Source organism: Malurus melanocephalus, unplaced genomic scaffold (genome assembly GCF_030028575.1).
Source record: "Malurus melanocephalus ecotype Western Australia unplaced genomic scaffold, MMel_1.1 scaffold_150, whole genome shotgun sequence".
NCBI lineage: Eukaryota > Metazoa > Chordata > Aves > Passeriformes > Maluridae > Malurus > Malurus melanocephalus.
The window spans coordinates 863733-889940 of record NW_026623382.1 but is presented as its reverse complement, the minus strand read 5'-3'; the positions used below and the strand labels follow the sequence as shown (position 1 = coordinate 889940).

Below are 26208 nucleotides of genomic sequence, written 5' to 3'. Positions count from 1 at the left end.
GAGCAGCCCATCTTCTCTRCCTATGTCATTACCCATCCCACTCTGGGGCGTGACTGCAGCCTAATATTCCCATCAGCTGCATTGCCATTGTTTGTCCCTTTTGCCATTCTGCCTCTCCTGATTGAATTCTTCAATCTAATAAACCCTCCCTGTCCTTTGCTCTGCRTCATCACCAGGACTGTATCTTTCCCCTTCATTTTCCCTGCCTTACCCACAGCATTTTCTCTGTGCWTGTTGTCAAGTCTTCTGCTAGGTATCAGTAATCCAGCAGGTGGACRTCTGAAAAGCAGCAAGCCAGCGATTTTGTGTTATCTCTTCATTTCATTTCAGTCCCTGTGCAAATATGCTTGGTGTTTTATGTGAACAGAGGGAGAGACAGCCCCTGAGCATGCTGCAGTTCAAGGCAATGTGGTACAAAGGGGAGCAGAGTAGGAAAAAATGTATGATACAAACATATCTCTCTTTGCTAATAAACATCTGAAACTGTTAATTTTGTATAAGATAYATAAGAGCTTTGTTTCTGAGCTAACACAGTAAGTAATAATGTGTTTTTACTCTCCAACTGGGATAGCGTGTACCATCTCATTAGAAAGATTCTTTAAAAGGTTTTAATATCCTTCTGCTGGATTTTCCCCCTCCTTTGGGGGAGGTTTCTGTTCAATCCTCCCTGTGGAGGATTGAAAGAAAGAAAGAATCCTGTTGCTATGCTTAGGATCAACACCATTTTTAGCCCAATGCTTGTCAAAGATCAGGATGTTCCATAAATATTTATAAGAAGCATTGGAATAATAGAAATATTTCTTGATTTCCTGGTTGATTTCCTGGGTGTAATAGACAGGTTGTAAATGCTATATATGTATATGTATATATATATATATATATATATATATTTTTTTTTTTTTAATTTATTATTTTGCTATGCAGTAAATAGGAAAAACCCTAAATCTCGAATTATTGTAGTGGTTTGGGGAGCACATACTTCTACAACAACAAGAAAAAGAGGAACTGGAAGATACTGTTTTCAGTGCATTTTTGGGGTCAGTCATCTTTTTTTCCTAAAAAACAAAGTTGCCAGGAGTTCCTTGAAAGATTTGCCCTATATCTTGCCTTGCATGCTTTTCATTTGGAGCACTGGCTGTCACACCCCTGAAACAGCAAAGCTATTTGGGGATACTTGTTCAGCAAACCTCCACCCACTGGCTAATTTGCTTGGAGCATGCTGAGCTATGATACTTCAGGACATACCTGCTGGCATGCCCAAATGGTGGCTGCTTTGATACTCTCCCTTTGAGGAAGAGCTTTTTCCCCCTCTCCTCTATCTCTGTCATCACCTTGAGATTAGAATAGTGTTAGCCCCACTGCTGGAATTATTCAGCAGGTRTAAACTCAACATTGTCACAAATGTCCCTGCAGCATTCACAGGTGAAGAACAGATGAAAGGAAAATGAAAATCCTAAATTCTGGATATATTTGGTACCCTTTGTAGCACCCTCGTGTTGTCTCTGGATCAGTGATGAGGCAAAGACTGCAGGTCTCTAGAACCCCTCATGATGGGGACTTGGTACACTGTCTTTTAATGTGGAATGATGCTGATGCACTTGAAAGCATGTTTCCTTTCTCGTGTGTGTGTGTGGTATCAATTATTATATGTGCTTTAARAAGGAAAGTGAGAGGAGCCATTTGTATCTTGTCTGCTCCATGATTTTTCTTGGCATTTCAGGATATGATGCAAGAATTCCATATGTGTGCAAGTGCACACACACAATTGTGTCACACATGCTTTCAATTTCATTAGTTAATTTTAAGGTTTTGTTGAAGTGACTGGAAGATACTGATAAGCTTGGAGACATTGTACCTTCTTAGTTCTGTAACCAGTCAGTGCTGCCACCAAAGCAAACCTGAGTTGGCATCTTCACTGTGTTCTCAGTGACAGTGGCACTGATTTGTGCAGAGAAGATCCACAGTCAAAGGAATGCTGTTTTACATTCTTCCCTGACACTTTTCTGTGCATGGATACCATGCGTACAGCACAATACTGTCTGACTGGTTAAMCTGATGCCATAATTAACACTGATTTATTATCATTATCTAATGGCATCATCAGTATGCCATGGATTTYGGAACTGAGAATAAAGTTACATAGAAATTCTACATCTTAACTACATGTGCATTTATCTTTGTCGTCTGTTTATCTTGCCTGCAACAGTAGTATCCAGAATTAAGGATTTTCATGTTCTTTGTATGAAAAAGGCTTTTTCTGGAAAGTGAAAATATGCCTGTGTGCTGATGGTGTAGAGAACGTGTATGTAAGGGCTCTCCTAGGTGAAATATAAATAAAGTAACTCAGAACCCCAAATATAGCTCAGCTTGGATTTCTTGATAACAGATCATCCCAGGTTTGAGTTTAAAAGTGTTTCATGTTCTGATGTGATTTACTGGGCGCATTTGCYTTTATTCCTGTGACAGAAGTGGTTGGCCTGGTATTTGCATGAACTCTGGCAGGCTCATAAGTGGAACTTTCGCTCATGTATTCAGCGTAGAAGAAACAGCAAACACTGTTACTTTTAAAAACTTTCTGGTGATAACAAATTAGATGGCATTTATGTTTGTGCTTGTTATGACTGTTTGACTCAAAAGCCTATTTGGAGAGAAGGAATCTGATTTTAGTAAATCAATATAATAAAGCCTTTGATTTTTTACAAAAGCCAGCTAACTGTGTTGGTATTTCAAGGCCTCTCACTGATATTTTAGAAGTTTGTGGTTGTTTGAGCTTCCTTTCCAGGCCCTGGGGAAATAAGAGTATGGTAAATCAAAGCCCAGATCGCTGTTTGCCTTTATTTTACTTTTCATTATGACATGTATTCAAACACTTAAAAGAAATAGGAAAAAGGTATAATCATGATAAGATCCCTTCTTTAGAACAAAGGGGAATACTTTTCTAGTTTAATTTGTTACACTTCTCCTTAATACTATAAACTCAATTGAGTGCCTCATCAAGTTTGACATTTCACATATTCTTCTAATTCAGTGATAGTACTTTTAAAAATAATTACTGGCTCTTGAGAGATAATCCAAAAAAATAACTGGAAAATATTTCTTCTGAAMTGAAATGTGTCTTAATTTCTTGCATGCTTGCTTTCCAAGTGAGGAAATTTTAAAACTGCAAAGTGCAGTTGAGTACTTCACTGCCTAAAAAGTCATTTTGCTACCTTTGAAAGAAATTTTCCATTTTTATTTGCCGTTTTTCTTCTTTCCTTGCCTGTGACAATCAAAATCCAGTGTAAGWTTGAGGATGTATAATGACTCAAAAGTATTTAATAACGTTCACTGAAATCTAGGTGACACTTTTTTCAGTTTAATGCATTCTCTAGCATTATTGAGAGGTAGAGAGAAAAACTCKGCTGATTTTATATATTGCGAAAAAGTTTTATAAGTGTCATCCTAAATCTGGATGCTTTTGTCCCCATGCTAAAATGAGATGCTCTGAAGGCTGTCTTCTTTCATCCCTGTTCTCTTGAGAGAGGCTCTGCATCAAACTTCTCAGGTGGCATAAAGCAGCTTTGCCTATATTGAAGTTAACAGAGGAATGATAGATTATGCCAGCTGAGAATTGAGGTACAAGACTTTAGCTACCAGGGCTGAAATGATAAAAGCATCCCATGGGAGGTAACCTAACCTTTCACAGTTTATTGATCATCTGACTTGTACTTCTGATGTCACTAGTTATTCTTAACATTTCAGCTTCTCACTCCTGCCGTCTGCCGCGCGGGCCTTGCYGTGGCACAGCTTCCCCCAGAAAGCTGCCAGCCGCCTCTCCTCCGGGGARCAGGCTTCACATTAGGACATTTTCTGCACTCTTGAGCACTGAACAATTGCTGTGGCACTTTTCCTGCCAGTCTCAATCCTCTTTAGTCACGGCTATTCAAAAACACTTTGCTCACTTATTTTCCCAGCATCCTCACTATGGACGCACTGCTCCTGTGTTAGCTCCTTGTTTATGCTGTGGCCTCAGTGTCACCTTACCACTGTGCCAGGGCTGCTCTGAGATTGCAGAGTGAGCAGGGCTCCTGTAATGCATCTTTTGAGAACAGAAATTTTAACTTTTTTTTCCTGTGTTTCATYCAATGCTCATGTCTTATTGCCTCGCCACTCCTTCTCTGTTCCATCTCCTGCCAGTTACCTTGTGTCTCACATGGCTGCCAAAATTTCCCTCTTACCCTCTGTTCCTTATTCCTGCAACTTTCAACCTCCTACGGTATTTCATTTTTTCAGTCTTTCCAAAGATTTTTTCAGTCTGTTTCAAAGACACTGTTACAGCTTTTCAGGTATCAGTGCTTTTCAAGTCTTGAATGAGTTGGCACATAATTCTGGTTAAAAAAATTCTAGGTTTAAGTTGTAGAGTAAATTTAAAGTATTATCTTTATCGAGGAGGGGGTGAATCGTCTACTCTTCTCAGCATTTAGAGCTGTTTCCTATAAATTCCTTAGTGYTCTGATTATGTCATGACTGACTGATGGCTAATTCTGCAAAAAGGAAGGGTTTTCACTTTCTTTGAATGAAGAGGCCAAAATTGAGGCAGTTTCTTTTACATTAAAATGTGCAAAATTGTTCTGGTTTGTTTTCATTTTATGAAAAGTATGTGAAAACTGTGAAAAGTACTGTACAAGTTAATAATAACTTTAGGTGGGCTCTTTTTTTTTTGTCGAGCAGAGCTCAAAAGAGTGGCACCAGTATAACCTCTCTAATTTTCTTTTCTTTCTAATACTTCACCAAGATGCTGTCTGAGGTGTGGCCATTTCTTCTCATACTGGTTCTTCTAGATTTTACTTGGGTTTTGTGTRTTTTCAGGAATATGTTTTTGTTACCTAGTACTGCTGGTTGGAGAAACTTGTCACCCGTCTTTTGTCACACATAGTTTTAATTCAGTGTTCCAACTTCTGTAGTCCTCCTTGTTCACTTTATAAACATTAAGTGCTTCTCCTGCCTTGAACAACCAAGGCAGGAGARGGAGGCTCACCAGTTCCATGCCCTGTTGGTATGTCTGGCTTTTCTTACTGTCCCAACAGTGCAAATGAGACATTCCTTTGGGAAAAGGTTAACGTGGATCCTTGCAGTCCYAGCAGTCCACACAGTTCCTCTTGTATAAGAATAATAAATGCACTAGACAAGATGGTCTATGAGCAAGTCTACTGGAATTCTTCTTGACTCCATTTCAAATCAGGAATGACACTGATGACAGCATTCCTTGTTTTAGTTCCTGAGTTTAAAGGTGGCAAAAGTGTCTGCCAAGAAAGGTAACTGCCAACAAAAAAAGAAGATTGCCCCGCTTGGGAGATGGTGGTAAGAAAGTGGCTGCTTTATTTTCTGATGTTTTCCTTTAGCACTTACGATTTKGAAGATTTGTGTTTCTAATACACCAGGAATTGAAACCAGTCACCAGAAGCAGAGCTTGAAATGCCATCTCTTAGTGGAAGACTTAACAGTTGTTCAGTGTTCCCATTGTAAGGAATGGTTTCAAAAAGCAAAGCCTGAGGGCTAAACCAAGCTCCTTTACCTCYTTTTACACATGCTCCAAGCGTCTAAATCACTCAACAAGCATGCCATTTTTCAAGTGTCTTATTTTCTTTCCACAGAATTTCAAAAGCCCTGTGGGAAGTGCCATCTATGGAATATAATTGATATAGACACTCTTCTGAGACTATTTTTGTTGTTATGTTTCAAGATAAAGGCAATTGAGTATTTATAGGAAAAATAAATACATATGCCTTTTGCAATGTGTTGTAACTGAAAATTAAATATTTTTCTACTCAAATTTTGGCATATTTCCTGGAATCACTGAGCTTTCAGTAACATTTTTAGTTAATATTCTGCAGCCTACTGTTGTATTCACCGCAACTGACATGAGCTRAGAGAGTTTGTCTTTATTTAACCTTAGAGAGGAATCCCAGGCTTGCTGTGTAGTTGGCAGAGTTGTTGGGAAGGATCTGCTCTAGACTGCAGTGGGCAAAGTGTGGACAGGGTCTCACTCTGAACCGTGCCTGCTGCAGCTTTACTCCATTGAAAATCCTGCAAAATAAGTGAAGTTAGCCTTTATCCAAAGCTGATTAATATTTGCTTTAATTATCCCTCCCTTTCCTTCTTTGTGTAATATTTTGATGTTGCTTAGATCCTGCATCCCACTGCTCCTCATGATGCCTGAAGTTGAGGGCACTGATTAGGACATTAATCTTTTGCCTGTAGAATATATATATCTATATATATATTTGTGTAGAGGGGTGCAAACAACATTAAAAGCCCCAATGAGAGTAAACATTTTGCATCACCTCTTCTCTCCAGAGGCTTAAAATTGCAATGGCAATTACAATGATGGTAGGAAGAAGATGCTTCAGCTACAAGCCCAGTGTTTTAAAGACGCTGATTCTGATTCTCTGCTCCATTACACATTTTTCACACTGACATAGTTCCACAGAACTGCTCTGTCTCTTTCTTGTCAGCTAGTAACAAATAAGAATGCAAATGGCCTGTGGCATTAGGACTATGAGACAGACTRTAGAAAACCATTCAGTTTGATTGGTGATGTTATATTACTTGTTTAGAATAATTTCATTGATGGGGTTGACTATTACCCAGCTAATTATTACTTAGTACAGTTTTATGACAGTAATTACCCCTAAAAGTTAATATTTGCTAGGTCAGTAGTTATTAGAAGTATTGGTGGTAACCTTACTGTTAGCAGTGTCTCTGTCAGGACATAAATGCTTGTCTTTATTTGTCAGTAAACGTTGGCACTGAAATTACATGAAATATTACGTATTGATTTCTATGGATTCAAGTCTAGAACTACCTTATTTTGTTTTCCCCYGCATTTAACAACAAGGTTAAGGTCAACTTGATGAAGCAGATACTCCAGTGCTAGACTTATTATTGGAGTGTGTGAAAATTGTTGAAAATGTGTAGCTTACCAAACTGAGCCTGGTTTCAGTTGCAGATTTTACTAATAGTGAAGGGAAATTTCCATTGTTAGAAAAATCTGGAGGCCTCCCCTCATGCTAAGTTGTCTGAAAATGAAGAAAGGGGATGCTGGTCCAAGATAGGAAATACAATCAGCCTGAATCACTGTGCAGATCTGTGGAGGCTGATTTGCAGCCAGTATCTGCAAAATAAGCTGTGGGGTTCAGTTTGCAAACTCTATTGTGAACCAAAGCCCGCGGGGTTGGGTTTGCAAACACTATTGTGAACCAGACACTGCAGGGTTTGCTGAGCTCCAGTTACTGCTCCTAGTRAGGCTTATTATCCTGCCACAGAAGATGTAAGAAAATCCATCTCTCCCCTTTAAACATGATAAACCTTTGTCACCTACAATGCAATTAACGTTAAAAATAGAAGAGTGCTGATGATAAGATTGTGACTTGCAGGCAGTGAGCCATTGTCCAAGTACAGGAGACTTATCTGGAGGGCCAGTCAGCCTACACGGTTTGCTGTCAGTTTGCTGATTGCCATTTCTCTCCGGGTTTGATGAAATATTCATGTCTTTGCTCTGCTCTCTGCAAGCACTATTGATTTCTTGTATAAACGCRGCTATATTTAGTCTAGACAAATGGAATGTGGATTGCTGCTGAATAAATGGGATGAAAGGCTGGGGGTTTGCCTGCCCGTTTCTCTTGGTCGGTGGCAATTATTTATAATCAAGAGTAGTTTTTGTAAGTTAAAGGTGATTTTTTATAATTTAGTGATTAGTCTCAGAACAAAAGTAAGCACTTAGACATAATCATTCTGTTGGGATAGCGGGTTAAGAAGCCAAATTATGCTCTGAGGTTTGCAATCACAGTTATTAGATTTTTTAAAAAAGGGCGCAGAAAGGTGCATGTTTTCAGAATTTTGMAAAGAATGATCAGTAGGAGACATTTGGTGCCTTTTCTCTTATTTTTATAAAATCTTTTACTAATAGATTTGATCATACAGTTAGAATTCAGTCCTCTCCATTTGGTGCAACTTTTACTTCTCCAATCTTTCTGCTTCTTCTTGTTAGAAAATTTCTGTTTCATTTTGGTTTTGTCCTTGAAAACAAATACATTTGCAGCAGGGAAAAAGGAGAAAATGTGCTTAAAATCTTGTTCCTGAGTAATTACCAACAGCATGTTTGTTTTCAGCTAATAATCTTATTTTCCAATGAAGATAGTGGAGGAATAGGAGCTGGAGTGAWTGTGTTTGTGTTTCAGTGTCCTCTCGTGGATGGAATCAGAATTGCTGTGCTTTAGCATAGACCTACAGCTGCTGTTTATTTTGCCCTTGTAGATATGTTGCTGGTTGTTTTTTTCTTCTTTTGAAACAGATAAAGCTACATTCACTCTCTAACTTGATGTGAAGACCAGAGCTTTACAAGTATTGCAGTGGAATTGATCAAATATCTCTCTTCTGCTGCTTTTTAATCCCTTCAGTTTAAATTAGGAGATAGAAAAGAGAGGGTCCCCCATTAAGTACTTTAATGCTGGATTAAAAATGTCTAACATTGCTCCAACAAATTGGAATAATCCAAGATATTTTAATTTTCTTACAGGCCATATATAGTGTGCTGTGTCTAATCAGCTCCAAGCATGGTGGTCACTTTTCCAAAAATTATATTAAAACTTCTCAATTTATGTGTCAAATTATTTTCCCATGTTCTATATGCTGTTCCTTTGTGTTTGCCAGGTRTATTTATATGCAGCAGCCATGTAGCACTGAGTAGCTGTTCATGTGTAACACTATCCTTAGAAAATCTACACACTGGCTTTGAAAAATCTCTTGCGATGCAGTGGGAACTACAAGGGCTTGGTCTTATGCTCAGGAAGTGCCCTGAGTGTTTATTGTGTAGTATCAACAGTGCCTAGGAGATTCTCACTAAATATTGCTCCATTGGGCKATGACATGGTTTTAGGACTGGGTTGTGTGTTAATCTGTTTAGCAGAATATTAATCTGGGAATATTTTTTCAGAGAATGGAAAGAAAGCGTGAAATAAGTTGTAAAATATCCAGTCTCTGGTAGGAATGCTGAAGTTTGCATCCAGCATAGATTGCATGAAATGTTTTGAAAGGTCTGTACACTGCAAAAAGTCTTTGAGTAAAACTGGTCTTTTTCCCAGTAGGAATGATCTCTATCCTCCTTTTCCCRTTATATTTAATACATAAACGTTTTGTTGTTTCCTTCCCACAGTGGATGTGAAGTCGGAGGTTCCCGTGGGACTGGAGCCGATCTCACCATTAGACTTGCGAACGGATCTCAGGATGATGGTTCCCATGGTGGACCCAATTATGCGTGAAAAGCAGCTACAGCAGGAGCTGCTCCTGATCCAGCAGCAGCAGCAAATTCAGAAACAACTGCTCATTGCCGAGTTTCAGAAGCAGCATGAAAACCTGACCCGCCAGCATCAGGCCCAGCTCCAGGAGCACATAAAGGTAGCAACATTTTTCATTTATCCCTTACTTTATCTGCAAATTGAACATGCTTAAGCAGACATGAAAAGGGAACTTGCCTGAAAGGTTTGCTGTGMCTGAGAGATGGTATTTGAGTGCTCCTTTCTCTGTATTGGGGTGATAAAAGTCTTTTAAAAGCAAAACTGCCGGCGACTTGCTCACAGTTGACCGAGGCAATACTGAGAGAATTATCAAGCTCATGAAGCCACCAAATCCACAAAAAAAGCAAGCTACCTATTTTACAACCTGGATTTTCAGCTGAACTTCAATATGGCCCTTTTTTTTTGTATATACAGTTTTTAATACATTAAAAATGCTGGTTTTGGCGACTGTTTGTGGGCACAAATAAAATTGATAAGCAAGTGCGTAATATTTGCATTTGTAAAATGGAAGCAGGCCCTGATAGTGTTGTGTTTTCACTCTTCTCTGAGCTGCCTCATGTAACACAAAAAGAAAATGATTTATGGGATTGCATGCTCTGTGGTAGGATTGCAATAATGGATTTTGACCAGGAATTTATGATCTTGCCTTTCATTTCATTTTTCCCTTCTTATCTACTTGCCACTATTCTGCTGTGCTAAGCTTCCACTTCGACAGAGCTGACAAATTCAGCAGAGCATAGCAGCCAGAGTCGGGTATGCACTGGCAAAGAACAATGTGAAGTTTCCAAGCATCTTTGCCAAAAGAGAAAGAAGTGAAACAAGCAGCTGGCTTCTACCTGACATTGGAGTTCAATTTGGTGACAGCCAGTACTGCACTAGACCGCTTAAAAGTTAGTTAAGAGATGAAAAGAAGTGTAAGCATAAAAGCAAGCACTGRTCCTCCATTACTCAAGGGGGTTGTTTTAACCAGGACTGACCTAGAAAACACTGCAAACTGCACTTTCTCACGTCTTTTTGTTCTGTGCAAGTTACAACAGGAACTCCTAGCCATTAAACAACAGCAAGAACTCCTTGAAAAAGAGCAGAAACTGGAGCAGCAAAGACAAGAGCAGGAACTGGAGAGGCATCGCAGGGAGCAACAGCTTCCTCCCCTCCGAGGCAAAGAAAGAGGACGAGAAAGTAAGAGCCAATGTACCATGAATCCTAATAAGAAATTAATCTATTCCCCTTTGCATTCTCCCAGCCAAAATGAACTATGAGCAGGAACCTGAAGGAAGCCTATTCCTGTGTGAAATATGCAGGTCGAGAAGTCAAGGCTGTGCTTTGAGTAGGGCAGGGCCACCCACTGCACCCACAGAAACACATTTCCAGGCTTGGAAGACTGCAGGAAAGCACAGTTTGACAGACTTGTGTATATGCATCCCAAGAGTCAAGATCTTTTCTTAAAAAAATGAGGAAATTTGAAAGCTTCTCATGAGAACTTTCTGAAGAACTTATTTCTCAATACAGAAAGCACTACAAACCAGGAAACATTAAATTTCCTGCTGAGCATTATTTCATGACTGAACATAAAATGAAATATTTATGAACATCTTAGGATGAGACTCCTGAATATTTTGCTGGTGCTTTTTCAAACTGTCTTGTGTTTGTTCTTGATGCCATTTCATGATGCACAACCTGGAGTTTTTTCTAGCTCATATAGAGCTATAAGGGAAATAACTATAAAGGATTGTTGAGATTTGGTGCTCACTAGAGGGAGACAGATACAAATAATTCTCTTTAGTGAGGTCAGTTTGAAAATCAGGTTGAAGTACAGTGTGAAAATGTTCAAAATGAAGCTGCCACAAATAGATACTGTTACTTGCTGTGCTAAATGAGCACAAGACTTAACTGACAAAGACTGAAGCAGAATGCTTTTATTTCTTGGGTGAAAAAAATGTATCAGTTCAACAGTTGTAGGTGTACCATGTCAAAGGCTTTAGAAATTAAGGTGTCCAAGGTGCTTCTAGTACATTGAAGAACAATGAGCCCATAAAAAAAAATTATCAGMTAATTGAGCTAGAAGAGTGTGGGTATAGAAACTGAAGGAACAAAAGGCTCCCCTAAGTAGTATAAAAAAAAACAGCCTCCATATGAGCTGTTGGGCCTTCTTGGTGCTCCTGCCAGAGGAAGAGCAGAGATGKGACTTCAGTGGTTCCCTTTGCAATTTGAACTTGCTGGGTGGGTGTTCAGTATGTAGCAACCAGCCAAACAGTTTGTGACCCCTCCAGGCCCAGCCCCAGCGTTTGTTGGTGGTGATGATCTATTTAATGGGTAGAGGAGGGAAGGAAGGTATGGGCAGGGGAGTTAGAGTATGAAGTGAAGGGGTAGTAGAGGTATTTTATGGGAAATGCTCAGCTGTGGTGTGTCAGGGTAGGGTAACCAAATATTGAAAGTATCAAGTATGGCTCAGTGCTGCTCCTTTCAAAGAAGTGGGCTTTCATCCGTTTTTTGTCACCGATTATGGAAAACCAAAATATTGTTTCCTTTTCCTACTTTTTTTTTTTAATGAACAGTATTTTGGCTGCGAGTGAAGAAGCATGTCCCATGCTTCAATTTGGAACTGGCAGTTTACATTGACATGCTCTGCTTCTTGTTGTGTATTGATCTAGCCACCAAGAGAGGTCAAAATGCAGTCTGCAGTCTTCCAGGCATCACAGGTAGACACTCTTAAGGGGCTTCAATTAAAAGCCTTRCTCTTTCTGCAGTGTTCTGCTCATAACCAAGACAGTATTCAGCAGGCAGTTTTKCTGTGTTACTGCTATTTTTTTTAAAGAGAAAACATCCATTACTAAAAACTCAAACTGACCTTTTGGTACTGTCTTTTTAGTTCTATCATTGGTTTTGTACTCGGATTGTTGGGAACTATCAAGAAATAATTTAAATTCTTTAGATACATCTGGCCCTGGATAAATGGCCTCATCTACCGTTGRAATATTCCTTATGACTTCACTGGATTTTTGGGTTGTGGCCAGCTTCAGGCTTCTACAGAAAAGYATTTAATCCAAATGTTATCTCATTTTGACTTTCATCCACCAATAGTTTTTATAGTTTACAATACTTCCAGCACTAATTCAGACTCTGTTTTGGGGCTTGTTTTCTTTAAAAAGGTAATTTTTAAAAAAAAAGGATAAGATGCATTTAACTCTGTGTTTCTTAGGGGCAGTGGCCAGTACAGAAGTGAAGCAGAAACTTCAAGAGTTCCTGTTGAGTAAATCAGCAACAAAAGACTCTCCAGCAAATGGGAAGAATCATTCCATGAGCCGCCACCCCAAGCTCTGGTACACGTATGTTCAGTRTTAAGCTGCTTCCTTGCCTCATCAGCTAAAACTTGGCAGAATGCTTTTCCAGCAGGGGTGTTGAGAGTCTGCCTCCAGAGAAAGGCAGAAGTTCAACACAAAAATTAGCAAAAARCCAGAAGTGTTATATTTCTGGTTGAACTGAGGATTAGTTGGTGTTCAGTGATGAAATGAGAGCTATACAGAACAAGAATCCGTTCAGAAATTTCTATAATTGTTTTTATTTCAGCTGCTTCCTCTTTTGTTGCTATCAGAAATTTTACAACTAGACGTGTAATTTTTCCAAGTATCTTAAATTTTTTCAGTTAGAACAACTTTGTGTTTGTCTTACTTGGATTTTGAATCAATCACAAAACATTTCTTCGTGAAGAGGTGCTGCTTTGCATCCAGTGAATTTGCTTGAGTGGTGTAAGTAATTCACATGGATTTTGACAAAGACAGCAGTCATTTAATTTTCCTTATTCATGGATTTTAGTATCTAAACTGCATATTCTTATGATGACTTGGGTTTAGCAAGAATCTGTTTAGACTRTTGGAGCAAGTGATTGTATTCAGTCCTGCAAAGGGTCTATTGACATATTAGGAGTTTACAGTTTTGCAGTTTTTATTCACCACGTAAGCAAATCCAACAAAATGAACTCTGTCCACACTTCTGAAAGACTTCAATATCTTGCCCCAACTGACCTTCAATTGGACAAACRGAAATGCATATGGTACACTAGATTTCTATCTTTTACTTGTTCTTTTTAAAAAGGGTTACTGAAGGYGGGCCCTTGGAGTTTGCATTCTGAGTTAACCAGGGCATTTTGGTAACATGATTTAATGTACATTGTATTTGGTAGAGTTATGGTACTTAATTTTTTTTTTCTTCCAAATAATGCATAAATGTCTCTTGAATGTGTAAGATTTCTGGACTATTAATTTGAGCTTCAGATGACTGGAAATGAGGAGCTCTGCAGTGGATGCCTTCTGCTACACTACAGAAAGTAAYACTTCCTCTCATGACAGAGACATGTTATTGATTAACCACACTGCGTTGGAAAGACAAGCAGAGTCTGTAAAAGGCCAAGTGAAATTATATTTTGAAGAACACAAAGTTTGAAAGTTTCATGCCTTTCCTTCTCTCCCTCTCTAGACAAAAAAAATCAACAAAAAAAGAAAACCCCAAAAAACCAACTCAACAAAAAAAACCCAAACAACCCAAACCAAAAACAACAAAAATCTCAACCCCTGTTTCTGAGCCGAATGATGCAATTCCTATGCARTTGTTCAGAAAGCTCTGGCCACAATATTTCTTTCATCCAGCAGTTGTCAGAAAACACTCTTCAGCTTGGAGCTTCTCTGCTGGCATGAGTGCTGTGTGCWGCAGAGTGATGTAATCACAAAAGTTACAAATTGAACTTAAATGCAAAGTTTCATTTACCTTGTTCACTAAATAATTCGGTGGAGGGGAGTATCCAACTGATCACAATTATATATTTCTGGCTAATTTTATACAAGCCCTCCTGCCCTGAAAATCCCCCACACTGATAGAGAAGGCTTGATCAATATACATCTATTTGTACATGATAAACAAGATTTAAATGGCTTTTGCTATGTGACAGCTGATTCATATTAAAATGCAACCACCTGAAATGGTCAATTCCCCAAACTGGTGACAGATCCTGTCTGTAGACCAACATGAATCTTATCCTATGTGACTTYTATAATGAGTGCAAAAAGTGCATTTTTGGGAATGCCAAGGAGTTCCACAACTTACTGTAAGAGTGAAATTGGTTACATGAGCCTGTGGTTTGTGCACACTTAGACTAACAAGAATATAAACACAGCTGAGACGTGTACAACATGTGTAGATAGTTACTGCTGGTCACCTCAGTGGCTGCTAATTTGTGACCTCTGTGTCTGCTGCAGGGCTGCCCACCATACCTCACTGGATCAAAGCTCTCCACCCCTGAGCGGGGCCTCGCCACCGTACAAATACACTTTACCAGGAACACAGGATGCCAAGGATGATTTTCCACTTCGTAAAACGGGTGAGTTAGCGTGGTTTATTCGAGCCCCTTGCCCAGAGGTTCTCCCACCCTTCATTTTAACCATGCTGTCCATCAGCGAGGCATATATCATATTCCACAAATCCTGTTCAAGATGATACTATGGGTAAGTTCACAGATCCAGACTGCATATTTACAAGGTCAGCCTGGCCACATGGTGTTGAGAGTCAGTGTTTCCCAGTGCTAACAGCTAGTGCAGACTTCAGTTMTGATAAATTTTGTTTCTAAACAGATCAACATTTCATGGATCTTTATTTTCTTTGCCTCAGTATTTTTTCTGGCTTTAATAACTGTCTCTGTCGTGCTTGGTAGATGCAGTATCTATCTTCAGAYAGTATTCTGCCTTTAGATGTTTTTCAGAGTATTTTTAGGGGAAGTCATGGAAAGAGGAGGAATTGAATTAATATTATATTCTGTGTCATTGGTTGTCACAGTTTGCATGCATATCACAGAATCACAGAATATTGAGTTGGAAGGYACTCAGAAGGGTCACTGAGTCCAAATCTTAAATGAATGTCCCAGACAGGAATCAAACCTGTGAACTTGGCATTAACAGCACCGTGCCCTGTGCATATACACACACTTGCATCTCTTCTGACGCATAGAAAAAGTTCCTTTGAAGGTTTTTGAATATTTTGGAAGATCTAACAATTAAATATTTTGTCTTGACAGCAGGTGAACAGTAGACTTAGCTTTTTCTGCCCCATAAAGAAAGCTAGAATGGCAGTGGAGTCCATGTGGCTGTTGCCTCAGGTCCTTGGTGCAGTGACTGGTATCCAGGAATGCAGGGAGACACTCAGAGGAGGGGGGAAARAGGAAAAGAAAACATTAGATCGCTTATTGCATGAGTCTGCTGTTGAGTGATATAGTTACGTTCAGAGAGAAAGYCTGACCCCCTACCGTGCTAACAGCCTTTGAATGTGATTTAGCCACTGGGAGATTGAAAACTACTCCAAAAATGACTTGAAAAGAAGTGGCATTTGGAACCAGCATACATTCAGAAAGAAAATCCAGCCTGTATCTAATACTTTGGGGCAGACTCTCTAAGCTCATATTATATCCCCAAATATTTTCAAAGGAATGGAARCATGAAAAGCAAAATGCTAATTTATTCTAGCTGAATTACTCTTTGTACAATATGGTGGCAATATAGCAAGATTCTGTAAAATCTTGTTCAGGCTGTTCATCACAATAAACCCTTATGTGGTTCTCTGCTTAATACCACTGTACAACATATATTTGCAGTGCCAATAAACTATACATTTTCATTTTTTAAACAAAAGGATACATTCTACATCTTCTAAATGCTGTGAATTCATCTACATGTATTTGAAATGCAAGCTTTAATTTTTCTTCCATGTTTATATATCTTAAACGTTATGATTGATATTTATGATGTGTCAGACTGTTGATCTGTAAAACAAAACATTTTCAAACTTTGTAACAGTAAAGTTCTCGTGCAGCTGCTAATACTTTTATATCTCTGTGGGGGTTTCAAAATATTCCTTAATTCAATTCCCATTGTCTGCATAAGAGGACTATAATATAATTAAATCCAGATGTTTTCTATATGTTATTCCAAATATTTGGGCATGCAGTGCATCAGTTCCAAAATTGAACAAAGGACATGATGACTCTCTGAAAAGATATCTACAGAATAAATAGACAAATACTAATATAATCATTAGTATAACCGTTTCTATGACATTGACATAGCGATTCCGATAAGCAAATATAAATGAAGTGTACAGCATGTTGGATGTTACCAATGGAGGATATTYGATAGCCCTCCATATCCGTGAAAATAGCAACTGTTAATATCCTGTTTACACATCCAGTCTCTCTGTGTACCAGAGTTGTTTAATTCCAGCCTTCAGCAACATTCTCACAAAGGTTTCAATGAYTGTTCATCAGGTTGAGAGTAAAAGCAACAGGAACCAAATCGACACAAGTCAAATGACCCTAAACTGATCTGGGTGGCTATAGGGCCATCCTCCAGGCAGAGGGGACATTGTGGAGCCTGTGTCATCCTCACGGGACCTTTCTAGACAAAGATGTCCCACGAACACTCATGTATCTGGACAGGCTGTAAGCCTGCAGAAATCTGACCTTTGCCATGAGGGGTGAACCTCTTTTCCTTCCCTTTAGGCTATGAACGCTTATTGCCACTGGCTCCTGGAAAACCCTCTGTGGCGCTGAACCTGCGYGAAGTCAGCAATTCATATGAAAGCAGACCTCACATTCCTTTCAGCCTTAAGAAAGGAATACCTGTTGTAGCTTTTAATCACAGCTTTGTTTGGCTTTTTAGGTTCTTTTTTTTTTCCCATCTTTATAAGATACAGAGGTATCTTTCCCTTCAACTTTATTTAGTAAAAATAAAGTAAGATAATTCTGGTTGAATGAGTTACTCTGAGATCACATTTTATGAGTAACAAAGCTGAATAATTCTTTCTTGACATCCTAATGTGKTTTTCAGTGCTAAGGGAACACCAAGTGTCACACAGGCATTGTAAATCATGACTTCTGCTTGCTCACTTTCTTGTTCCGTAATCTATTTAATCTTTGCTTAATTAGCCCTGAAGTGGCATCTCCTTATTAATCTTTTAAAAATTAATTCTGAGAGAATGATACAGAGGAAAATAKTCTCTGCAGCTTCTACTCTTTTAGTATCTAGAATGATGGAATGCAGGGATAACTAGGGAAAGACCTAAGAGTCTTGTTCCTTCAGTGTTTACAGTTAGGTACCAGATTAACATCCCTGTGCAGTGACTGTGGTTGTTCAGCAAGTCTCAGGCATGTGGATTGTTCCTTTCTGTACAAGATGCAGCAGAAGTTGTCAGCAGTGGGCTTCACACAGTTTAGCTGCATGGAGGATTGGGACTGTCCTAGGGGCTAGAGGCCAGGCTATGCAAGTCTTTGCACAGCTGCATTCAGATGCTCTGTGTTGACAGACTTTGAAAAGAGCAGAGCAAAGGGAGCTATTGCCTCACTGGGTGGATAAATATACTATAAGGAGAAGCTACACATCTGTAGCTATGACCAGAATTTAGTGAAAACAGCATAAGATCAGATTTTTAAAATCCCTAAAACTTGCGCCATGGATACCAGTTGTAATGTGTTTTCTGCAAAGCAGCACCCAAAAGCCTGAGCAGCACATGGTTCATTAACTTTCAATGAGACTAATGCATCTAAATTACCCAGAGGTTTGAAAACACCTCCCTKTTACTGAACACTTTTGAAATTCATACTGACTGTTTTAAAAGCTCTGATGGGAGCCATGTACYTTTGAAAAGCTGATCATTTAATAGGGGGAAGTTTTGTTTGTTGAGCTCCTTTATTCTGTGTCTATCTATCCAGGAAAATACTATCCTCTTTATTAGGTTACTGTAAAACTAACAAAACCACAATAAGCAACAGGGGTTTAGTAGGTAGAAGATCTTTTTGAAGAATTTTTTTTCTTTTTTTACCACGTTGAAATACAGAAATTCTGGCAAATGTCCCTAACATTTGCATTTTCTTCARTCTTTAAAATTTCTTTTTTTGTGTGCAAGTTTTGATACAAACCAGCAAAAGCCAGTAAGTTCCAATAAGGGTTAGCTCTCCAGCCAAAGCTGCATACTTTTAAAAAATGTTGCTGGAGGTGGAATTTCTACATTTTGTTTCGTGTTTTCACTTTWGTTGGAAGAAATTCCAGGGGACATCATCCTATCAAGTATGAACTGTTTTTTCTTTCCTAAGTTTAGCACAATCATGGAAGAAAGAATGGGAATGTCAATCAGTATTTCTATTTAGTTTGGTTTTGTTCCWGTTGAATCTTTCTTTGCAGATGGAGTTGTAGGCTTACAACTTGCTTTGTGCTTAGGGATCTGATGATCTCTCACAATATAACAATTTGAGAAGATGTTTGTAGCTCACTTTCCAAAAATTAAAAGCACGCTCAATGGAAACATAGCATGGGGGTTTTTTTAATAGCAAATAGTACGAGGTTCTTCCTTGGGTAGGAGAAGTTGTGTAATTTCATACAGGACAAAAGAGGAGATGAAGGATTGTTTAATATTGTGATGAAAGAGAGGAAGAAGGCTGTTCTGCACGGCCATGAAGATCAGTCTGTAAAAACCATATTARGTTAACCTGATCAGGCAGTAGAATAACAGTGTAGCTCTTGTGTAAATGAGAGTGAAAGATTCCTGAATGAGAACTCAGCAAATGTAACTTTTAAAGAAAAGAATTAATTGGAATATTTCCTWTCAATTCTTTGTGCACTTAGTGACTCAATAATTTACTGAAGCAGTTGAAACTCAGAAGAAAAAYATGAAGGTTTTTTTCCTTTCCCCTTTTGTGCCACCAAATTTTATTTCTGTTTGCATTTTCTAGGAAAACGCTCTTTTGTGAAGTAACAGTATATGAAAAAGCTGGATTTCCTTTGGTTTTCAGTTTAAAAAAAAGGCTTACAGTATCCCAAACCCTCAATTACCGTGTCTGCCAAAAAGAAGTCCAGCTCAGTGGAGAGAAATGTTATTTTTCTCTGAAATTATGAGTGAGCACAATATATGGGAGAGGCACCTTGTTTATTGAAGCAGGGAAACAAGGCAAACATATGATTCTCCTAATTTTATCCCATTTTTCRGGGATGCTAAGCATTCCTGCCTCTCAAGAGTTCTTGTTTTCCTGGGTTGGTGAACCGTCTTGACAAACTTGGACTAGATAATGTGCCCAAAAGAAGTCAGTGCTTCTCATAGTGAGAAGGAATAAAGGTACTCTGATCTTCCCATTAATCACCAAATGTTCTTAACCTTCCCAAATGCACTACCAGTAACTTCAGAGCATGTAATTAATAGTAGTAGGTTTTAGAAAGAGAAGAAGCTTTCCCTTGCAATTTCAGAGTGAATCAGGAGCAAAGCTTCTGGGTTCGGGTAACGAATGGCCAAACCAGTGTCCCAGCTCTGGGAGCCAGCAGCTCCAAGGAATTGCAATATGGTTGTTCCTACATTGCAGGGCTGCTGCTGCCTCTGGTCCATCAAAGCCTTGTGGCCTCCCAGGCTGGAGGTGACAAGGGATGCCCTGTGATTCTGATTTAGCTCAAGTTGGAGGAGAATTTTTTTTGAGACAGCTTAAAACTAAATAAAAATGAATGCTAGGGTAGGCTTAATGACTGTGTCAAGGAGGAAAAAACTTGTGTAGGTATGCTTTGATATCATGCAGGGGCTGCACCAGGGCTCAACAGGAGTCATCCCCAGAATGATTCTCATAAAGACCATCGTAATCTTCACATCAGTGGAAGGTTGTTTCTATAACGTATTTTTTTAAACACTTACTATTAATTGCAGAAAGCAAGTTTTTTATGCATGTGTAAAAAACTTACTCAKTTTCTGGATTCACCACATTCCTCTTTTAGCAAAAATCCCACTGCTTGTATATATATAATGTTCTGTTTTGCCGGTAATTACTCTGTGATGCTACTGACCCTTCTTCATAACTRGACTAACTACACAATCTTGATCAAAATACTCTTAGCTTTTTACTGCTCACTGTATAGCCAAAACTGATTTACGAATTTATGTGATTACATAAAACTTTTCTTACACTAGTTGGGTAKGTTTTCAAAAATGCTTTATAAGCTAGTATTAAGCTTGCATAACTTTTTGATAAGCGGGTAATCAGATACTAGAACCCTTTTGACTTTTGAACCTAAAAAAACTGCTTCAATAAGCAACAGGGAGCAGCCCTGAAGTCTAAAACATTTTGAGAGCATAATGTCCATTGAAAATGAAGTGGAATGATTTTAGTGGGTATTTCAAAGCTTATTCCCTCTGGATAAATAAGTTACAAAATACTGCATATAAAATTTGAGACTCTTTGAAGTCAGTAGAAACTGTCCTGCTTAATTTCAGTAGGACTAGGATTTTTCTTCCACTGTATGTTAGAGCAGGGACAGTTGAAAACTTTTAGAAAAGTAAACAAGAATATCTAAAAGATGGAAAAAAAGAGAGAAACAGAGAAGTGAAAAGTGGAAATCACATGGTATTGGATATCCAAAATAGAAGATATCTGTTAGTAAAGACTGCRCTTCTCCAAAGTCCTGCAAAACATAGTTTCACTGAAAAATCTATTCAAACCCACAACTCTAATTAAGGGGTTTAGCTGCCAAATAACATGTTGTGGCTAAAGCCAAGTAAGTATTACAGAGCCATTCATGAGCAAAGGCATACGCTTTGTACTTTGCTTTTGATTTTCTCATGGGAAAGTAATATAAATGAGAGTGATACCTCCCTGTTGGCTTTAACTGTTAGAAATGCAAAGCATGCTGAAATTGTACATAATTCTCTTCCAAAGGAAAGGAAATAGCATTTCAATRGTTTTCCTCAGTGTCTCGTTGAGTTATGGTGGTGCACAATTATTCCTGTTAAATTACTCTACCAGATGGAAGGTTACATTGTATATTTAGCTAATTAAGTTGTAGGGGACTGGAATGATATCCCAGGGCATAAAGAATCTATCTAAAAGTAAATTTATTTTAATTCAGTGTAGTTGTGAAGGTGCAGTATGGATGTYCAATTATGACTTCAAACATAGGGTTTTCTCCTCACTTTACTTAACATGAAGAGATACTTTTACAAAGTTGGCCCTGCCTACAGAAGTTCAAGAAGACAAAYGTGTTTTGAATGTCCAAACAACTTTGGAACCAATTTTATCCTCATTTGTCTTCAATGGAGCTGAAGTGCTTTCCTGCTTTTGAGATGAACTTGGCCTATGGATCTCATCTGCTAGGAGAGCAAGATATACTGTGTCTTAGTTGCTTTTGTTTTCTTGGTATCCTGTTGCCTTTGGACAACTCCAGAGTACGATTCAGCAGTCTGGACCTAGCCAGCTTGCATTTACTGATGACACTGATGCCCTGTTAAACTGGGGGAGAAGTTGATGGTGTTTCATCATCAGTTTCTGAAGGCTGATGAAATACTGGATTGTACTTTTTGCCTGATATCAGTGAATTATCACAGYTGGATATTTTCCTAGATTAAAATCTGTGGGATTTAAACGTCCTATGAACTAATTCCTACTTTTATGRGGCTTGGGGAACAACATAATAATGAACATGATTATTCTATAAAAAATATATCATGTATCTGGGGGTCAAATGGTGACCTTGGCAAAAGCCTCAACTTTGGGCGCTAGGGAATTATCTCTGGCAGTTCTTCACTGAAGAGAATATTTTTTCTCGAGATTCAGTGGATTTGGGAGGAGGATTTAGGCTGAAGAGTGGAAGTTGTTCTATTTGAAGAAATTATGATAGTGTAKTCCCTTTACTCTTCTCAGCTGGAACCAATTGGTGTAGATACTCAGAAGAAAGGGTAAGAATTACCAGTGGGGACCTAACCAGAAGAACTGCCARTCAGGCATATCTTAATTTGATTATTACCATTCAAGTGAGGGATGCCCTCTATTCAAGCACCTGTTTCATCTTCTTTCTCCTCCACACCTCCTGAGAACTCAGATGTGAGTTGGCTCCAGAAAGTGCTGTAAAATTACAGAATTTGACCATGTGCAGAGAAAATGAAAATTAATTTTAAACTATCCCCATTCTTTAATTCTATGGTTCAAGACAATGTAGTAGTATTTGCTTTTTAATCCCCTASTTATTATTGGAAAAGGATAATATTTTACCCATAAGTAGATTAAGGTGGAGCTGACACAGCCGTAACATGTCACAGATTCAGCAGACTTGAGGTGTAATGAGGACTCATAAGGCCCAGTAAAACCATGGCCTCCTTGAAATTACTGTACAGCCCTGTGGTGCAAATGCAAGGAGATGCTGTTTCTTAAAAAAAAAAAAAAAATTCTATCAAGAGACCTGTTCTTTTGCATCTTAGGAAATTTATCATACTGCTCAGACTTTCAAGATGTCCAATTCTGGCTAAATCCAAGCAGTACAATAAGTAATTTCTACATCTAACTCAATAAATTATGYGTAGAAAGATAACATTTGTTTGCATGGATAATGAAACAAATATTTTATGTTTAATACAGACTGCAGTGAATAATGAAGAAAACTTAGATATTTAAAATAGCTTCAGGGAATATTTCATTTTTGAACCTGCTTTAGAAAATTAATGAAAATTTACTAAWCTTGTTAAATTGGTTTCCTTAGCCTGAAGAAAGCAGAAGGGCTGCAAGATCCCCTCTAATCTAATTAGCTCTTTCACCATGTGTTTCACTAAACCTGTTTTTTTATTTAGGGAATGGATATTTACCTTAGTCTGAAAAAATAAAGCATTCTACCTTTTACAGAAGTAAAATAAAGCAAAGGACTAAAGGGTTTTACATATGACCAGCACTCCCCATAAAGTGAATGGTTGTACAGGAAACAGTTTCAATATATCCTGAAAACGCATTAGGTGATGCAAGCCAGAAAAACAAAGTGTCTCCATCCTGTACTGCTGTATCTGGTTCTCCTGCCTTGTTGGGACCACCCAGCGGTCAGATCCATGTAGTTCTTGGAAGAGCTTTAGAGGGCATGTGTAAATTGCTTTCAGTCTCCTGAATTTAATTTAAAACTCTTTCAGAAGTGGCATTTTAAATCATCAGAATTGAGAAGTCATTGAACCCACAGAATTGTACTGTGTGCTGGTGTCTTCCAGTCTGTCATCCAGTAGAAAGAATGTGTACATTGCCCAGTATTGTCTTCTACTGGGAMATGGCCTTCTACAGCCAATGTCAGTCAGTCATGTATGAAGACAAAGAGGCACTGCACATCTTGCCAATGCTTTATTTAATCGTGTGGAGGTGGCTGAAACACTCTGTGGCTGCCTACAGGAAGCCAGAGCAGCAACCATAAACTTCATTCAGAGCAGAGAGTATTTATGTGATTGTGACAACCACACACTGTAAAGTCTTTGAGTTCACCAGGTCTCTCAGAAGGGCAGACTCATTCACAACTCTTCACAAAACAGCTGAGGAAGCTGGAAAAGCATTGGTCCCCAACCTGTGTCTCTGTGCCTCCCTAGCTTTCTTCCAGGCTTTGGTTGCATCCATAGTTTTGGTGAGGAAGGCMAGATTTTCTTCTCATTTATCCTTTCTGGTRGTGCTTAGGTRGTGCATTTYACTCTGCCTACATCAGCTGAAGGGSAAACTGGGAAGTTTYTCCTTARCCYACTACTCTCAGACCARCTTCTTCAGARCCTAAGATGTGTCTGTTGGGTTGGTTTTGTTGCAGTATTAATGTGGGATTTGACCTTTTCCTTGGTCTCCACTGGYTTAGCACAGGCAGGCTGCTTTGTTACTTGCGTGGATTATCAGTCAGACTGGGAGTCCACAGCATGGACCAGGAAGCTGTTGAGCTGGGAAGCTGACTGGACCTGACAAAATGAGAATCTCTTCACAGTGTGGGTTTTTTTCCCATTCTGCTCCTCTTCCTTGAGGAGAAATCACAACAGAAATCTCCAAGTTATCTCATTATCCACATCGTGAAAATTTTCAATTGCCAGTGTGCTAGAAAGAAACTTGACAAAGGATAAGCCAGTGGTATGCTGGCAATACCAACCTTGTGCTAACCATTGCCATCTTAATGTTTTCTCTTGYGGTACTGATGGCCTGTACCCATACATCATCATTTTGTGCTGTAAYTTGAAGGTATTTAGGGCGTGGACTGTCATGTTTGTGTGTTGTAAAACACAAAAATGCTTGTCTCTAAATGAGGCTCGTGTACAACAGTATAAAAAACCAGCAACCTGTGTGGTATTAATAAACAGATTTCTTGACWATGTGTTCAATTATTGATACTCGTTAGATATCATCCAGAAAAAAAAACCCCAAACTTCTGCATGGAGTACAGCACAGAATATATTCAAATCAGTATCACATATGACTCTTCACAACTTAAAATAATATAGCTAAAGAAACAGAAAATACCTGTGAAGATCTGCTTTAAGTTCTTGAAGTCTTTGTTTTTTAGTTGTTTCTGGTGACCTGATTATGTTAGGGAAGTTCAGGCTGCTGTTTTAAAAATGGTCGTAGTGATAACAGTTGATGCCTGAGCAATGGTGGACAATTTATCTTTCTCAAGTGAGATGTCAGTTTTGCTGCTGTTGCTCGTGCTGGTGTTGGAATCTTGTAGGCCAAATTTAGCATCATTTACCTCGGCTGCCCCACAGCTTTTCTAAGCCAGCCTGCCAGTKAGGAAAAGGAAATGCTTTCACTTTAGAGCCTTTCGAAATCTGGACAAAAGCTCACTTTCTGTTCTTCAGGTTTCCTATATATGGCTTTAGCCTCGAGATGAGGACCTGCTTGCTATGCACCCTCTCCCATCCCCCATTTCCTGCCTGGCTTCATTAAATGCTGATTTGAAGTTGGCACACGCTCTCCTGATACAAAAGTACTACTGTGTTCCAGGAACCATCAGAGAGTAGTGCATTATTGTCTTTTACATTCTCCTCATATATGTGTCTTCTCCCCATGCGTAAAAAGGATTTTCATTCCTTCTTCTTAAATAGCTCTGTATGTTTAATAAAAAGAAACAGTGAAGCAAAGCCCTGTCAAGAAAATCTCAGCTCATTTGGGAACCATCTGGCCTCAGGCTATATTCTTTAATGCTAGTATCTGCAAATTGCTAATATTAAGCAAAGTGGAGTATAGGACATAATGGCTTCACTGAATCATTTTCCTATCTCTTGTGCTTGTATCTGAGTATCATGTTCCTTAGGAGAGACTAGTTTACTTTCAGTGATGGCTCATGTGATGAAATTAATGTGTACCAATATAGAAGCCTGTATATTTTCCATTTTTTATAGTTCAGTTACTTTATTCTTTCTTCCTCTATGAAGCCACCATAAAATATGAGAAAAAGCATTGAGACATGTTTTTTCTCTTTCACCTACAGATGAAATTCTTAGTTCTGTAGAGATAATTACAAATCATGGAGAGATGTTAGGTAACCAATTCTTCAATTGCCTGTGTTACCATCTGCTGTTGCTTAAACTAATCCTTTCTGTATCTTTCATGTTTGTTTCCTACTTAGACTAATTTAAAGAGTAATACAAGTTTGTAATTACCAGYACTAAAAGGAGAATAAGCCAGGTAATAGCAATAAAACTGAACAAACCATATTACTGAAACGTCTCATTATTCCAAATGATGCTACAGCTACATAAAAAAAGTGATTTTCAGACTAGTCTGTCCTRAAATCYTCTCAAGTGAATTACTCAAATGGGTATCAGCTGATTCCCGTTGAAAWCAGTGACATGGGCTTTGATAGCCTTCAGAGAAAAATAGCTGTGTTTCTGTTTTCTTTGCAACAAAACTTTGAAATAAAATATGTTCACTTTCTCCAAGTGGCAATTGAATATTACTTGCTCCAAAGTGCTATTTWTATTGTAGAAGTGCAAAGATTTGTGGAGCAAAGGTGTTAGCCTAGTAGAGTCCAGCTAAACCAATATCAGCTGTGTACTGACTCTTAGCAAGATTTTAGATTAGATAAAATCTAATAGGGTA

General features: G+C 38.6%; 1 protein-coding gene across 12 annotated transcripts in view; it reads left to right on the top strand.

The window, feature by feature from the left end:
* Positions 1–26208, top strand: part of HDAC9 (histone deacetylase 9) — a 242643-nt gene that overhangs the window by 191266 nt on the left and 25169 nt on the right. For 6 of the 12 annotated variants that reach the window (XM_057371625.1, XM_057371619.1, XM_057371620.1 and 3 more), the window contains 4 exons: positions 9194–9435; positions 10364–10514; positions 12535–12661; positions 14585–14706. In XM_057371625.1, coding sequence (XP_057227608.1) covers positions 9194–9435; positions 10364–10514; positions 12535–12661; positions 14585–14706 — 642 coding nt within the window. The remainder of the gene's footprint in view (positions 1–9193; positions 9436–10363; positions 10515–12534; positions 12662–14584; positions 14707–26208) is intronic. The other 6 variants (XM_057371624.1, XM_057371618.1, XM_057371617.1 and 3 more) reach the window with 3 other exon arrangements.